This window comes from Schistocerca gregaria, chromosome 5 (genome assembly GCF_023897955.1).
Source record: "Schistocerca gregaria isolate iqSchGreg1 chromosome 5, iqSchGreg1.2, whole genome shotgun sequence".
Taxonomy (NCBI): Eukaryota; Metazoa; Arthropoda; class Insecta; order Orthoptera; family Acrididae; genus Schistocerca; species Schistocerca gregaria.
This window is the reverse complement of record NC_064924.1, coordinates 37,817,059-37,831,978: the sequence shown is the minus strand read 5'-3', so window position 1 is coordinate 37,831,978 and position 14,920 is coordinate 37,817,059. Positions and strand designations below refer to the sequence as shown.

Below are 14,920 nucleotides of genomic sequence, written 5' to 3'. Positions count from 1 at the left end.
AACTGACGAACATGGAACTGGTTAAAGAAGAAATGTATGGCATAACTCGGCTAAAAGAAGGACTCAGTTGACATGACACAGTGTGAGGCCTGGAGAGACGGTCAAGTTGGCAATAGAGGCGAGTGCTTGTGAGAGCTGTCCAGGAATGCGGTAAACAGATGGAAACTGATGCGCGGTGCAGTACTTCAGAAGAGATGAGGAGGACAGTGCAGGACAGACTGACGTGCAGAGTTGCTCCGTATTAAAGATGCAGCAGAAAAATGGAAAGGTGTGACGTTGTCGGAAGGTGTTTGTGCGTTAGCAGGTTTTCCTTTGGAGATAACCGCAGGTGACGCGCAGGCAGAGAGGCGGCGGCGCGGCTCGGAGGCGGCTTCGGCGGCAGCGGGCCCCGCTCCGGCTCCGGCTCCGGCTCCGGCGCCGACGTCACCGGCTGCGGCTGCGGCTGCGGCTATATGAGCGCCGACCGCGGCGCCGCCGCCCCACTGCCGCCATGGCGCCCGCGCTGCTCGTTCTGCTCGCCGCAGCCGCCTTCGCCGCCGCCGCCCCCGCCGCCCACGCGCCGCACGGGCAGAGGACCGCCAGCTGGGAACAGCAGCTGCTCGACCCCGAGGACGACCCGGAGGCGCTGCCGCCCGCCTGCGACAGGTGAGTTACCAACCGGCCTCGGCCTCCGTAACGACCGTCTGTGTACTCGCCTGCCAGCTCCGCGTGAGACGTACGACTGTGACGCCAAAGTGTTCCTCTCGGAAGGCACAGTCTCGTACTCTAAACGACGCGGTCTAGCGACAACTTAAGTCACCTTCTCCCTCGCGCTTATGCGTTACACTTTCGTGTGGGCTATACCGACCAGCAGTGCACGTACGTATTCGTTAAATGCATTTTGTCGTGCCTGCTCCACGACTACTACAAACAGTGGAACATTAGTCTAGAAGTGATCGTAGAATCGCCTTTCGCGTGTTTCCTTCAGGGGTGCACCCTTCCAAGCAATCGTCCTCGCTGACACTGACTTAACGCGATCCTCCCACTTGCTATCGTTTATAATTGTTAGTCCTCAACACTTGCGCGATGTTTACGGACTCGCGGCCTCGGTCAGTGATCGGACGCTGCCCGGACCTCTCTGCTGGCCGCGGGCACGGCGCTGCCCCGGGCCCGATTCCTCCGCTGCACTCTGCCACCGTCGCCACGTCGCCTCTGAGTTATTTCTCCGACTAATCGAAATAACATTATGCTTCTCACCTTTAGTTCGCGATCTGCTGAAAAACTAAATCGCACTCATCGAGTTGCACAGCTGACGTTCCCGTTCACCTAAATTTAACTTCAGGCAGGTGTAAATGATACACGTTTCCTTGCGTGTCATCGGTAATACGTTCTTAATGTGCAGTACGGAAACTTTGTGTTTACTTCGGAAAGGGCTCTTTAATGCCTCTTTAACGTGATTCACAAATTAATTATCTCTAGTTGCGCGAGTTCCCAGGCTCGGGAATATCATTCTCAATTTACGTAACCGTCTCCGGTTTAGTAACTCCCTCAGAGGCAGATCTGATAGCTCAGTTTTCATTTCCACCTTCAAATGACCAGCGAGAACACGGTCTGCACATATCTTCGGATTACTAGCGTTTATTCCGTCATCCGACTGCCACCGACGTATCTGCGTCCGTCGTACAGTAACGAGGTTCGGGAACGGACAGGAAGTAATGCCGGCTATAACGCGTGACCGCGCTGTCTTCCTGTTGGAATAGGGAACTATCTGGATAATCTTCCGTGTGACGTAGTACACTGAATTTTCAGTCACGTTAGTTTCTGGTACGACAGGAAGTTATTCGTTAGCTGCCTCTTACTGGAACGCAGGCTCGCCGAGTATTGAGAGTACGTATTACGGACGGTAACTGTATGTTTCGTGGCACTGGTTTTTTGGCCATGGTCCGAGGTACGTTTCGTCTCCGATTCTTCAGGTTGTGTGAGAGACATTATCAGAGACTACAAAGGCGCAGCTTGTTAATTTTAGAACGCATTTTTTTAGCATCGACTAGAGCTAAACGACTTCACTCAGACTAAGGAAAATGCAGCCACTATCGCCTAACGAAATATAATTACAGAATTTTTGTGAACAAGTTTACGCGCGCACATTAACTAAATACACCATTACGACCTGTTAGTACGTCTGCCGCGCAACGAGACGGAACGCTACGCACGGAGACATGGCGCCATAGCACGGCCTGACTGTCAGAAAACAGGCTTACTCGATAGAAAACTCCTCTGTGGAGGACGATGGCTTCGATGTAGCGTCTGCCCTTTCTATCGATACAGTCTAGCGACGCCCCACAGGTACGTTCTCCTAACGGCCGCCTCAACACCTCATCGCTGTACTGGATTCGCAGCTTCGTAATATAAAAATCGGTTGAATTCAACAGTGAATTGAAATAATGCTAACTGATACCCACGTTGTGACAACCGAAGGAAATAAGGGGGAAAAAAGTTAAAACGAACTTTCTCTTATCGTAGCAAAATTATGGCCACCAACTAGTTGCGGGTAATAAAGCGTTTGCATCAGAGTGGACCCACAAAAAGCATGCATGTCATTCCTCACGGGAGAAATCGGTTTTATCTCAATATACCTAAAACTGCCACTATGAAGCTTTTCCAAAATACATGTGCAATTAATACGGTACTCTCACGTCATCAAATAATACACACAGGCTCGAATTTTTCTCAGACATTGAGTCCAATATGGACGGAGAAGACATTGAATAGGATGTCGTGCTCAGTCCCCAATTAGGACGTCACAACTGCTAGTGTACGTGATATGAATAACAACGCAGTTTGCTGCGACATTGTAGTGTAATCACTTCGTGACATCTCTACGTTGAGCCGTAGTTGTTTGCCCGGCCATTAAAGCCACTAATTACCTTTTATTAAGGACCGCTAACTCCATTTTATTCGAGAAGTTGTACACCAGTACCAGTGGAGTGTAAACAGTTGAAGAAGAATAACCGCCAATCGTGCCAACGAACAGTTCGACGACTGCGTGCGTGCTCCGAACAGTGCGTAGTGGAGGGTGCTCGGCAGCGCCACAGGGCGGGCGTGCTGCTGAGAGGGGCCCTCTCCCCGCTGGGTCTGGTCCGCGCTCCTCCTCCAACAAGACACCACTCCCGCTCCTCCGCATCTGCCCGCCGTCCTTTCGGCGGAACCACGTCGTCTCGCTCACACCAGCGTCTCCCGTGCGAGTTCCTTCACCTTGCGAGAAACTCCCTTGCGGTTCAAACGGACTCTCCAGTTCCAGTCACGTACACGATCGGTCCCCGCAGCCGGGTTCGCCGCCGCACGTCTGTGCTCTGGCGTTCGGCTCCGAGCTAAGCCGGTTCGAATCCTGGCGGGGGACGAAATGTTCACTGGCAGCGGCGGGCGCGCTCACTCGCGTGCACTCGGAGACGGCTGCCGCGTGGCTACGCTGAGAGGACCCGCAGTGCGCAGCGGAGGAAAATCCTTCCCGTGCAGCTGGCTGAAGTTATGCCGTGTGGTAGGCCGCGGCCAGCGACGTCACACGAATTCTGCTTTACGTAGATTTTCCCTTCAACAAATCTCTGTACACCTTTACTTATTTTCAGTCTTCTGTGTTTTCATTGTGCACATATTTCAAATCTCGTTTTCTAAGTGTATACCCTTATTGTTGTTCACTTGCAAAATTGTCTTCGTTAACATATTTGACAGTTTTGTTGTTGTTGTTGTTGTTGTTGTTGTTCTGGTGCTTTGGTCTTTTGTCCCGGAGACTCCCCACGCTGTTCTGTCCTGTGCAAGCTTCCGCATTTGTGCACAACCAGTACAAGTCAACTCTACGTACTGTAGCGAAGTCACGGTCATCCGCTACATTTTCACCGCTCATACTCGCCTTCAGTACCAAATTAGCCATTGCTTCATGCCTCGCGATCAAACCAACACTTTTTTCAGTCGATTTGGGCCATACATTCCTTTTATTCTCCTCTCCGACCACGTTTCAGTTTCATACAAATACTTCCACAAAAGACGTGTGACAGATGTTGAAAAATTACTCTTTTTCAGCGAAGCTTTCCTTGGTACTGCAGATCCCGTTTTGTATGCTCCCTTCTTTGATTTTCCTCAGTTATTTCCCTGCCAAAATACAAAGAGTCATCTACAACATTTAGTGCATCATTTTGCTAAACCAATTCCCTCCGGATTGCCTGATTTATTTCGATTAGACCCTTCTTTTACTTTTGTTGATGTTCGTTTTATGATCTGCTTTTAAGATACCATCCGTTACACTCAAGTTATCTGTTCTTTTCCATCTAAGGAAAATGTCTAAGTTTTATTTCTTCCCTCTGAATGTTAATTCGCTTTTCAAATCTGTTCTTGGTTTCTCTTCCTGATCATTCGCTGTTGAAATTCAACAATATCAGCGATTCGCTGCTACCATATTCCAACCTCTTCTCAGGTATTACTTCCCTTTTCTGTCGTTCGGCTGTTATAGCTCGTTTTATGATCTGCTTTTAAGATACCATCCGTTACACTCAAGTTATCTGTTCTTTTCCATCTAAGGAAAATGTCTAAGTTTTATTTCTTCCCTCTGAATGTTAATTCGCTTTTCAAATCTGTTCTTGGTTTCTCTTCCTGATCATTCACTGTTGAAATTCAACAATATCAGCGATTCGCTGCTACCATATTCCAACCTCTTCTCAGGTATTACTTCCCTTTTCTGTCGTTCGGCTGTTATAGCTCCCGCCTCATGTGTGTTCAAGTTATAGGTGACCTTCCGCTCTCTACATTCGATCCCCACTACCTTCAGATTACCAGACAGTGTATTCCAGCCAACAGCGCTAGCCGCTGTCTCCAGACCTCTTCCACGTTTGCAGTGTTCTTTCACGATTCTTAACCAAAGTATTATCAATCATTGAATTGTGCCCTTTGAAAGTATTGTCTCTTATTTTGCCTATTACTGAAAGCCAGTCTCCCATCACAATGAAACTTTTCTGTTCCATAGCCTACCGAATAATTTCTTTATCTCTTCGTATACTTTTTTCTTAATTTGTTAATCAGCTTTGGGTTTGTAAGAACACTTGTACAGCTATGATGGTTCGTCGTCTTACGTTGACTTGCCTAGAACGATCCGTTTACTGTTCTGTTTATAGCAGTTTACCGGCATTCCGCCGGCCGCGGTCGCCCAGCGGTTCTAGGCGCTTCAGTCCGGAACTACTAGTTCGAATCCTGCTGCGGGCATGGATGTGTGTGATATCCTTAGGTTACTTAGGTTTAAGTAGTTCTAAGCTGTAGGGGACTGATGACCTCAGATGTTAAGTCCCATAGTTCTCAGAGCCATTTGAACCATTTTGAACCCGCATTGCTATTTTCTTATTCATTATTGTACCTATCCCTGCGTTGTTTCTATTTGATTTTGTGTTGTTAAGACTGTACTTCCGTGAATATGTGTTTTCCTACCACCACATTTAGCTAATTTCCATTATGTTTAACTTTCACCTTTGTATACTTTGCGTACATGGTTATCAATTAATGCTATACGGGTAGCGGTCGCTAGGCTCCAGACTGTAGCGCCCAGAATCGCACGGCCACTCTGGCCGGCTGGGATGAATCTTAGGACTTTGTTGTTCACGTCCCCTTCCTGAGCTGGCGTGCGAAAGAATTTAAGAAACGTTCTTCTAGTGGACAGATTACTCCTGCGTGTAGCGCTGCGTCCAACACCACGGAGCGCCATCGGATCGTGCGTCCAGGGCAGCGAGCGTCAGCGAGCGAGGCCAGGGGCAGCCACACCTGCCCGCCAACGCGGCTGGCTTCCTCGCATTGCGATGGCATTCGGCGACAGCTCATAAATATCACCGAAAAAAGAGGACAGAATAGTGATGAAAATTCACAAAAAAGACACCACGTGCAGACGACAGCATAATTGCAGAACAGAATTTCTGCGAAAAATAGAAACAACATACGTAGGTTGGTGGGATATCAGTTCACGAGTCGCATGGTGAAATTCTTCCACGGTACCAGTCGAAGTGTGTCTGTCCCTGGATTAACAAAGGCAGGTAAATGTTTGTCTTACCGCGTAAATATTTTTCCATGCGTCAATTAAAATCATTCAATCAATGAAAGTTATTATCTACTTGGGGCGGATTCTTGTCCCGCAACAGATTTTTTTTTAATATTACGTGTTTGCAGTGCTATGAAAAAGGGGAAGTAATTTTTACATTGTCAACAAAATATTTCCGGATTCGGGGGAGAAAGTTGACGATACAGATTTCGTGGAAAAATATTGCGACTACGAAAAATGTCTTTATTTTAATGACCTTCGCCCCACTCTGACACTATGTGCCTGACACTCAAGCCCCTGTTTCGCGATAATATAAAACCAGTTTTCCTTCTTGGAACTTTTTCGGTATCCTCCGTTAACCGTATCTGATGCGGATTCCACACCGCACAGCAAGACTCCAGAAGAGAGCGGAGAAGCCTAGTGGGAGGAATCTATGTGGTGGACCTGTTGCATTTTCTAAGAGTTCCGCCAATAAACTACAGTGTTTGGTTTGCCTTACCAACAACACTATCTGTGTGATCTTTCCAATTTAAGATGTTCGTAATTATGATCCCAAAGCATTTAGTTGAACGTCTGCGTGATTTAACGTGTGATAGAAATTTACCATATTCCCTTTAGTATTACTGTTCATGATCTCACAGGTTTTATTCCTTAGGGTCAATTTCCACTTTTTCCGCCATACAGATGTCTTGCTTGAATCATTTGCCAGTTGGGTTTCGTGTAGGATTGATGACTTTACCAGCCGGTAAACGACTGCATCATCTCCAGTTAACGTAAGCGGACTGCTCAGAATGTCTCCTAAATCGTTTGTATGGAATAGGAAGAGCAGAGGGTCGAGAGCACTGCCTTGCGCAACGCCAGATATCACTTATGTTTCACTCGACATCTTTCAATCTACCAGCTGTGTCCTTCCTGAGAGGAAATCACAGAACTTGTGCCACAACTGAAAAATTCTACTACAAATCGACTTCAGTGGTAAGGGTCTGTAATTCAGCGGATTACCCCTATCTCGTTCCTTGAGTATTCGTGTGACCTGTGCAAAATTCCAGTTTTTAGGTAGGGGTCTTTCGTCGAGCCAGTGGTTGTGGATGACAGCTAATTGTAGGGTTATTGCAATGAATCTAGCTCGTATATAATGTGCACCGGACGAGTTTAATCATTATCATCATAAAGTAACTTACGCTGCTTTGATGCACTGAGCAGATCTGTGCGTAACTTACTCATGTCGGCAGCTATTCTTGATTCGAATTCTAGAATATTTATGTCATCTTCTTTGGTGAGGATATTTCCAGAAAAAGTGTATACTAACTCCTTTTTAGTGGCATTGTGAAACGAAGTGAACATATTGACTGTGTCTTGCCACTAGTGTAGTTCACATGCGAAGAGAATCTGTCGATTTTCTGTCAGATTTCGAGTCTGAATATCGTTGTGGAAGCTACTGAAAGCATCTAGCATTGAAGTCCGAGCTCAGTTTCGAGCTTCAGTAAAACATCGCCAGTCTTGAAGATTTTGTGTTGTTTTAAATTTAGCATGCTTTTTTGTTAGTTCTACTTTAATATTCTGACCTGTCTTGTGCACCATCGGGGATTAATACTACATTTTTTTAAAAAATTTATTCGTTATCAATCTTTCAAATGCCGTTATACTATTTCTTTGGATGTAAAGTATATCTGGTCCACACTTACATAGATAGCGTGGATGGAGTCGAGACTATCTCTTAGGAAGGCGACAAGGGAATTTTTTTTCTGCTTGTTTACATATACTTTGCTTTTACTTTTGGCGGATTTGGATGTTGTGGAGGTCAGTCTCATTACAGCCATCTTACGGCCGCTAGTTCCTGTGCCCGTCATAAGGTTGGAGGCTGCTCCTTTACATATTTGCATTGAGACGCAAGTTTTGTTTGAATTGTTGAGCAACTGTGTCATCTGACTTGGAGGCCGGTAAAAGCAACCAATTATTAGTTTATTGCGGTTGTCAGGTGCAACATCTACCAATACTAACTCACAGGATCTATCCACTTCCATTTCGCTACAAGATTAACTACTTCTACTACAAACAACCACATCACCACGAAATGTATTTAATCTAGCCTTTTTGAGCGCGATTGGATCCTTTGTGATAATTTCGGCGCAGTTTATAGCGGGCTTTAGCCAGCTCTTAGTGTTTGCACTAAGAGCCAAAGAAACTGGTACACCTGCCTAATACCGTGCAGGATCCCCGCAAGCACGCAGAAGTGCCGCAAGACGACATGGCGTGGACTGGACTAACGTCTGAAGTAGTGCTGAAGGGAACTGACACCATGAATCCTGCAGTACTGTCCATAAATCCGTAAGAGGTGGAGATCTCTTCTGAACAGCCGTTGCAAGGCATCCTAAATATGCTCAATAATGTTCGTGGCTGGGAAATTTGGTGACGAGCGGAAGTGTTTAAACTCAGGAGAGTGTTTCTGCAGCAACTCTGTAGCAATTCTGAATGTGCGGTGTCGCGTTGTCCCGTTGGAATTGCCCAGGTCCGTCGACATGCACAGTGGATATGAATGAATGCAGGTAATCAGACAGGATGCTTATGTACGTGTCAGTGTCGTATCTAGACGTGTCAGGCGTCCCATACCACTCCAACTGCACACGCCCCACACCATTAGAGAGCCTCCATCAGTTTGATCATCCATTGCTGACATGCAGCGTCCATGGATTCGTGAGGTTGTCTCCGTGCCATCCGCTCTATACAATTTGAAACGAGACTCGTCCGTCCAGGAAACATGTTTCCAGTCATCAACAGTCCAATGCCGGTGTGGACTGGCCCAAGTGAGGAGTAAAGCTTTGTCATCAAGGCTACACGAGTGGCTCTTCGGCTGCGGAAGCCCATATCGATAATGTTTCGTTGAATTGTTCGTTTCCTGACACTCGTTGATGGCCCAGCATTGAAATCTGTGGCAATTTGCCGAGGGGTTGCACTTCTGTCACGTTGAACGATTCTCCTCAGTCGTCGTTGGTCCCGTCCTCGCAGGACCTTTTTCCGGCCGCAGCGATGCCGGAGATTTAATGTTTTATCGGATTCCTGACATTCAAGGAACACTCGTGATATGGTCGTACGGGAAAATCCCCACTTCATCGCTACCTCGGAGATGCTGTGTCCCATTGCTCGTGCGACGACTGTAACACCACGTTCAAACTCACTTAAGTCCTGATAACCTGCCATTGTAGCAGCAGTGACAGATCTACCAAGTGGGCCAGACACTTGTCTTATATTGGGTTTGCCGACCGCAGCGCCTGTTTATATATTTCAGTATTTGATCAGGCATGCCTATACCAGTTTCTTTGGCGCCTCTGTGTATAACGATTTGAGCTTCAGTGCTTTGTGTTAGCACTTGGAGGTCTGGGTCTTTCTCAGCACAGCTGTGGCAATATATAAGTGTAATAACACTCTGTCCTACGTGTGCCCTCGTCCTGCTTTTCCCTTGCGGCCTTTCTTCCAGCTGACATATGATACAAATTTCTGTCCTCCTGGTTTATGATTTGCCTCTTCTGGCGTTACCGACCAATGTCGCTCAGAGTTTAAGACTCTGCAGTCGTATTCTGGAGGACGGTAGACGGCAAGAATCCCTGCCTGTTTATCAGGATCTCTGTCTTCAATAGTTGCCGTAGGTCCTTTAAGGCGAATGCAAGCAAAGCGTCAGTGTTATGGACACATCTATTTTCTGCCCAGTGCGCTCAGTCACAAGTTGCGCTCTGCCTTTTCCCTTGTAGAGGCGGCAAAAAATAACTTAACTGACAGAAATAACCGGCTTGAGAAACATCTGTTACCGTAATAACCGCTTACGTGATACTAGAAGTTATTTTAAAAACGGCCAATAGTGCGTGGCGGCATCTGTTTACCGACGTACGTACTGAGCTTTCGCATCATCTGAGGTCTGACAACTAATAAATGACAGAGCAGATAGAGGGACCATCTGTAAGGTATTCTATAGACTCTGGAAGTAACTGCCAGACTTCACGCCCATTGAGTATGTATATCTATGGGGGTGACTACAGCGTACAGCGTATGTTCGTAACATGAAACAGGGCTAGTGACGTGATTTTGGGACGACGCTACTTGTCTCCAATTTTCTTTAATAGCGAAACTTGAATATTACACATATTCGTCTTGTTTTATATAGTTTCGGCACGTTTGAATTTAACTAACAGATATGATGCAATATTTGTTGTTTCTATGGATGTAAAGAGACGTATGTGGAAGGAGGACCAGTTAGTACTCGTAGGAATGTACGACAAAAGCCTAATTGTAAATTTCATATTTGTATGAGGCAATTTATATGTTGAAAAAGTCGGTATTATACTCTTGTACTGTACGGATAATGCGTGCCATTTTATGGACAAGTGTTTACGACACACGTGCTAGATAAACTGTATGAGGAAACTGCCAGTCAGCGTGCACGTATTGTCGCTACTCGTATGTTCAAATGCATATGAAATTTGTAAATGGCAGTCGGATTAATTTTCTCCAATTCATACAGGTTCTCAAACCCTTGCTCTGTGTCCCAAGTATTTCTGCATGAGACAGTTTCCTGTAAAGTGTCGTTGTAAAGTAATTAATTAGAACAAATTCGACACCAATATAAAATCTAAAAATATGTTGGGTTTATCTTCTTTTATAACTCCAAACTTCGAGCACTGACCTTGTATTTTTTGTGCGTAGTGTATGGTTGCATTTGTGTGTCAAAAGCAGAAAACTGAAAATAATAATAGACAAGCTGGTGTCGCAAATCGTTCACCGTATCCGCTGCAAAACTCTCACAGTTCCAGACTAGTTGTTTCTTCGTGACACTTTGGAGCCGTCTACATTATCATTGTAATCAATTAGAACAGAGATTCGACAATATGAGTAAGTGCAACAGAAAACGTAAAAAAATTTTGTTGGCTGTCAGTTCTTATCCCGTTACCGAAAAAACGTAAATAAATTGAAATCTGAGCCACGACAGTGTGGCAGAAAAGCCTAGTATCATTGCTGTTCACATGTTTAAACTGAGTTCAGTTACTGGTATCAACGTGATACGATGTCTGTAAAACGCGTGTATAAAGTTTCACGGTAGTTCTAAAGAAGAATTCTCTATAGCAGTGAAGTAATAACACTCAAAATACGCTAAGCGCTAAACAGGATTAGATGCACCGTCCTCAAATCACGAGCTGCAAGACATGTTTCGGACAGAATTCTCGTTCTGCCCGTCCGAATGCACACTCCATAAATATTTATACTCTATTTACGTGCAATCTGTTTATCGAGGTATCTACCTACGTACAGTGACCTCGTGCGACTACGGAAGTAACACGGCAGCAGTGGAGTATACCTGTAAGTTATTTTTCTGTGGCATTTACTTTTCACTCAGAGTTCTTTTTCTCTGGAAGTTGCAGTCTACCAGTACAGCTGACCTGGAAGTTGATAACTTTGTTCCGGACTCCAGCAGGTCGCAGCACACGCCGATATTTCCAGACTGGACAGAAACAAATGTTCTCGTATTTCGACTAAAATAGCCGACGACCGTCAGAGGTCCACAGAATTTACAAATAACTGCATTGTTATTGCTCTTAACGTCATCCACAAGCCGCTGCATATACAGTTGCCATTAACCTGTGTGCAGTAGCCTTCAGCCTGTTCTAGGCGCTACAGTCTGGAACCGCACGACCGCTATGGTCGCAGGTTCGAATCCTGCCTCGGGCATGGATATGTATGATGTCCTTAGTGTGGTGTCACTGCCAGACACGACACTTGCTAGGTGGTAGCCTTTAAATCGGCCGCGGTCCGTTACTATACGACTGACCCGCGTGTCGCCACTATCAGTGATTGCAGACCTAGCGCCGCCACACGACAGGTCTAGTCTAGACTCCCTAGCACTCGCCCCAGTTGTACAGCCGACTCTGCTAGCGATGGTTCACTGCCTACATACGTTTTCATTTGCCGAGATGATAGTTTAGCATAGCCTTCAGCTTCATCATTTGCTACGACCTAGCAAGGCGCCTTATTCAGTTACTGTTAATATTGTGAATCATGTACCGTCAAGAGCGACGTTCATCATTAATGGATTAAAGTTAAGGATCAAACTATTTACGTCCGCTTTCTGAATTCTAATTCCTTGTCATGTTCCAGACCTCACGTCAGTATAGTCCTTCCCTCCTCACGCCAGCCTGCGTGAGCTAAAACGCGTGCATTTCGGCCTCCTCTAGTAACACGGTGTTGGCTCTTCTGCCAACACAACATTTAGATTAGTTAGGTTAAGTAGTTCTATGTTCTAGGGGCTGATGACCTTAGAAGTTAAGTCAAATAGTGCTCAGGGCCATTTGAACCACTTGAGTAGCCTTTAGCCTGGAACTGCACACTTTCACGCCATATCAAATTAAAAAACTTAAATACGTCGTACGTTTCGCAGATTTAACTATAGGAGCACAATAAAACAAAAAAATTAAAAATAATAAGTAAGAAAAAAGTTTCAAAATGTGCTGGCGCAAGGAGGCAGTGTCAGTTGGCTACTTTAAGAGACTAAACCGTGCAGACATAAAGCGACAAAAGATTCAGTCATAAGAAACACAATGGAGAGAAATTATTCTGAGTTAGCGAGTATACAAGCTGAAGGACATCTAGCTGCTCGCGGTTCGTAGACGCTCAAAGTTAATTGCAAGCTTGTCAGAGAAATTCGGTACTAAAAATACGAGTGCTAATAGTAACTGGTATATAAAAATAGCCGTAACCGCGATAATTGGTACCGCGAAATAACCGTTTGGCTCATGGTCGCCTGTCCTTTCCACCTTTCTGCGACCGTTTTCGTAAACTGTGGTCCGCTACTGTGTCGGGGCGTTCGCCGGGCCTGCTGGTTCGTCGTCTGCCCGGCCCCTTGTTTACCGCCGCCTCGCCGCGCCACGCCTGCTCGTTACTGGGGGAATTTCCCCCCGCACTGGTCACGACCCCCACAACAACACATTCCTTCGGCTGTATGTTGCTTTACTGCGTTCTTGTGTCCCGGCACAAGTCTGATACAAACTCTCCACGCTAGTCTACGCTGTGCAGACCTCCACACCTTTCCTTACCCACCACAACGTACATCCATTTGAACCGCCCTCAGATATGTCATGTCAACCGATCTCTTTTATTAGCTTGTGCCAAAAATTTCATTTCTCGTCATTTCTAGTCAATACCTCCTCTTACTTATGTGATGTACCCATTTTAGCTTCAACATTCTTCTGTACCACCTCGTCCTCTCTGAACTTCTCATCGTCTAGTTTCACGTTCTTTTAAGCCTACATTTAAATCATTTTCGATGTAACGAATTTCTCTTTTATCAGAAGTGTTTCTGAGCTTCTCTGCTATAGCAACTCTTAGTTTCGTGTACCCTCTACTACGTTCATCATCAGTTATTTTGTAGCCCAAATAGGTAAACCCGTCTACAGCTTTTACTGTCTCATTCCATAATCTAATTCCCTCAGCTTTACCTCATTTCACTCAACTACATTCCATTTCTCTCATTTTAGTTTGACTGATGTTTCTCTTACAATCTCTTTTCAATACAGTATCCATTCCATTCAATTGGTCTTCAAAGTCCTTTGTTGTCTCTGACAGAATTACAATGTCATCGGCAAACCTCAAAATTTTTCCTCCTTCTCCCCTAACTTTCATTTCATCTCCAGATCCTTCTTTGGCTTCCTCTACTAGTTGTTCAATGTACTACAAAACTGCGGATAGATTATAACTCTGCCCCACTCCAGTATTAAACTCTCTTTAAAGTTGTATGACTGATTTTATTTAATATTTGACTAGCAAAGTAATTAATAGAGAGAGATAGTCTTTGTAATAGAAACTTGTAAAATTATTCCAGTTTGGCATTATCATTTAAATTCCTTACTAAAGTCAACCTTAATATTTCTAAAGTTAGGAGCATTGCAATAAGAAAGCGGAATCATTAGTCCTGATAGCGATCTTGTTTAGATGGACTTTCTGATGGCGAGTAAAAAATGTGAAAATTGGCTGTGCAAGTCGCACTACAGTATCCATCAGTATGAAAGGCGAACAACGTTACAAAGAGATGCACACTATGTTTTAATAGTAACGTGGTTGGCGAGAGAGTGACTACCGGTCGACCGCAGCGTCATCAGGTAAATGAACAAACAAGTAGTTATTAAGACCTCAACGAATCGCAAATTACTTTTTAGAGCGAAGCAGATGGTGAAAGGAATCACTTACCACAAATAAGGAAACTAAATTTATCATTGAATTATTATTCAAATTACGAAAGATAGCACAAAAAATTGCAGATTGGCATCAACATGCGCAAATGGAACTTACATGGTCACAATCACGTTTTCCGTATGAAAAGACAGTGAAAAGTCGACACTAAGACCATTTAAAATAGTATGATTACAAAGAGTAAGATACAGTACAGCTTCATAAGTTATGTTGTCTCAAAGTAGATAAGTCTCAGTATTATCGCTATAGTTATCTTTTATACTACACTTGTAAGACACTGTTTCTCCTCCATGTCCTTCGACTCTTATAACTGTTATTTGCTTTCTCTATAAATTGTAAATAACCTTCCACTCTCTTTATTTTACACTTGACATATGCAGAATTTCAAATCGTCTGTTCCATTTAACAATCTCATCGTCTTCTGCAAATCTACGAATACTATAAACGTAGTTTTAACTTCCCTCAATCTATCTTCCTGGATAAGTCATAAGAATACTGCCTCACAAAACCCAAACTGATGTTCCAGTTTTTCCTTCTTCTGTAAATAACCCATGTCTGTATTTTGCAGCCACGACCTTATAAACTGGTGCTTCCATAGTACATACACCTGTCACCACTGCGTTCTTTGGAATTGCAATTATT

General features: G+C 44.8%; 1 protein-coding gene across 2 annotated transcripts in view; it reads left to right on the top strand.

Annotated features, from left to right (window-relative positions):
* Positions 1–270: 270 nt before the first annotated feature.
* The window catches only part of LOC126272185 (trehalase-like), a 246,416-nt gene continuing 231,766 nt past the window's right edge, over positions 271–14,920 (top strand). The window contains exon 1 of one of the 2 annotated variants that reach the window (XM_049974860.1): positions 271–645. In XM_049974860.1, coding sequence (XP_049830817.1) covers positions 491–645 — 155 coding nt within the window. In that variant the 5' untranslated portion in view covers positions 271–490. The remainder of the gene's footprint in view (positions 646–14,920) is intronic. The other variant, XM_049974861.1, reaches the window with a different exon arrangement.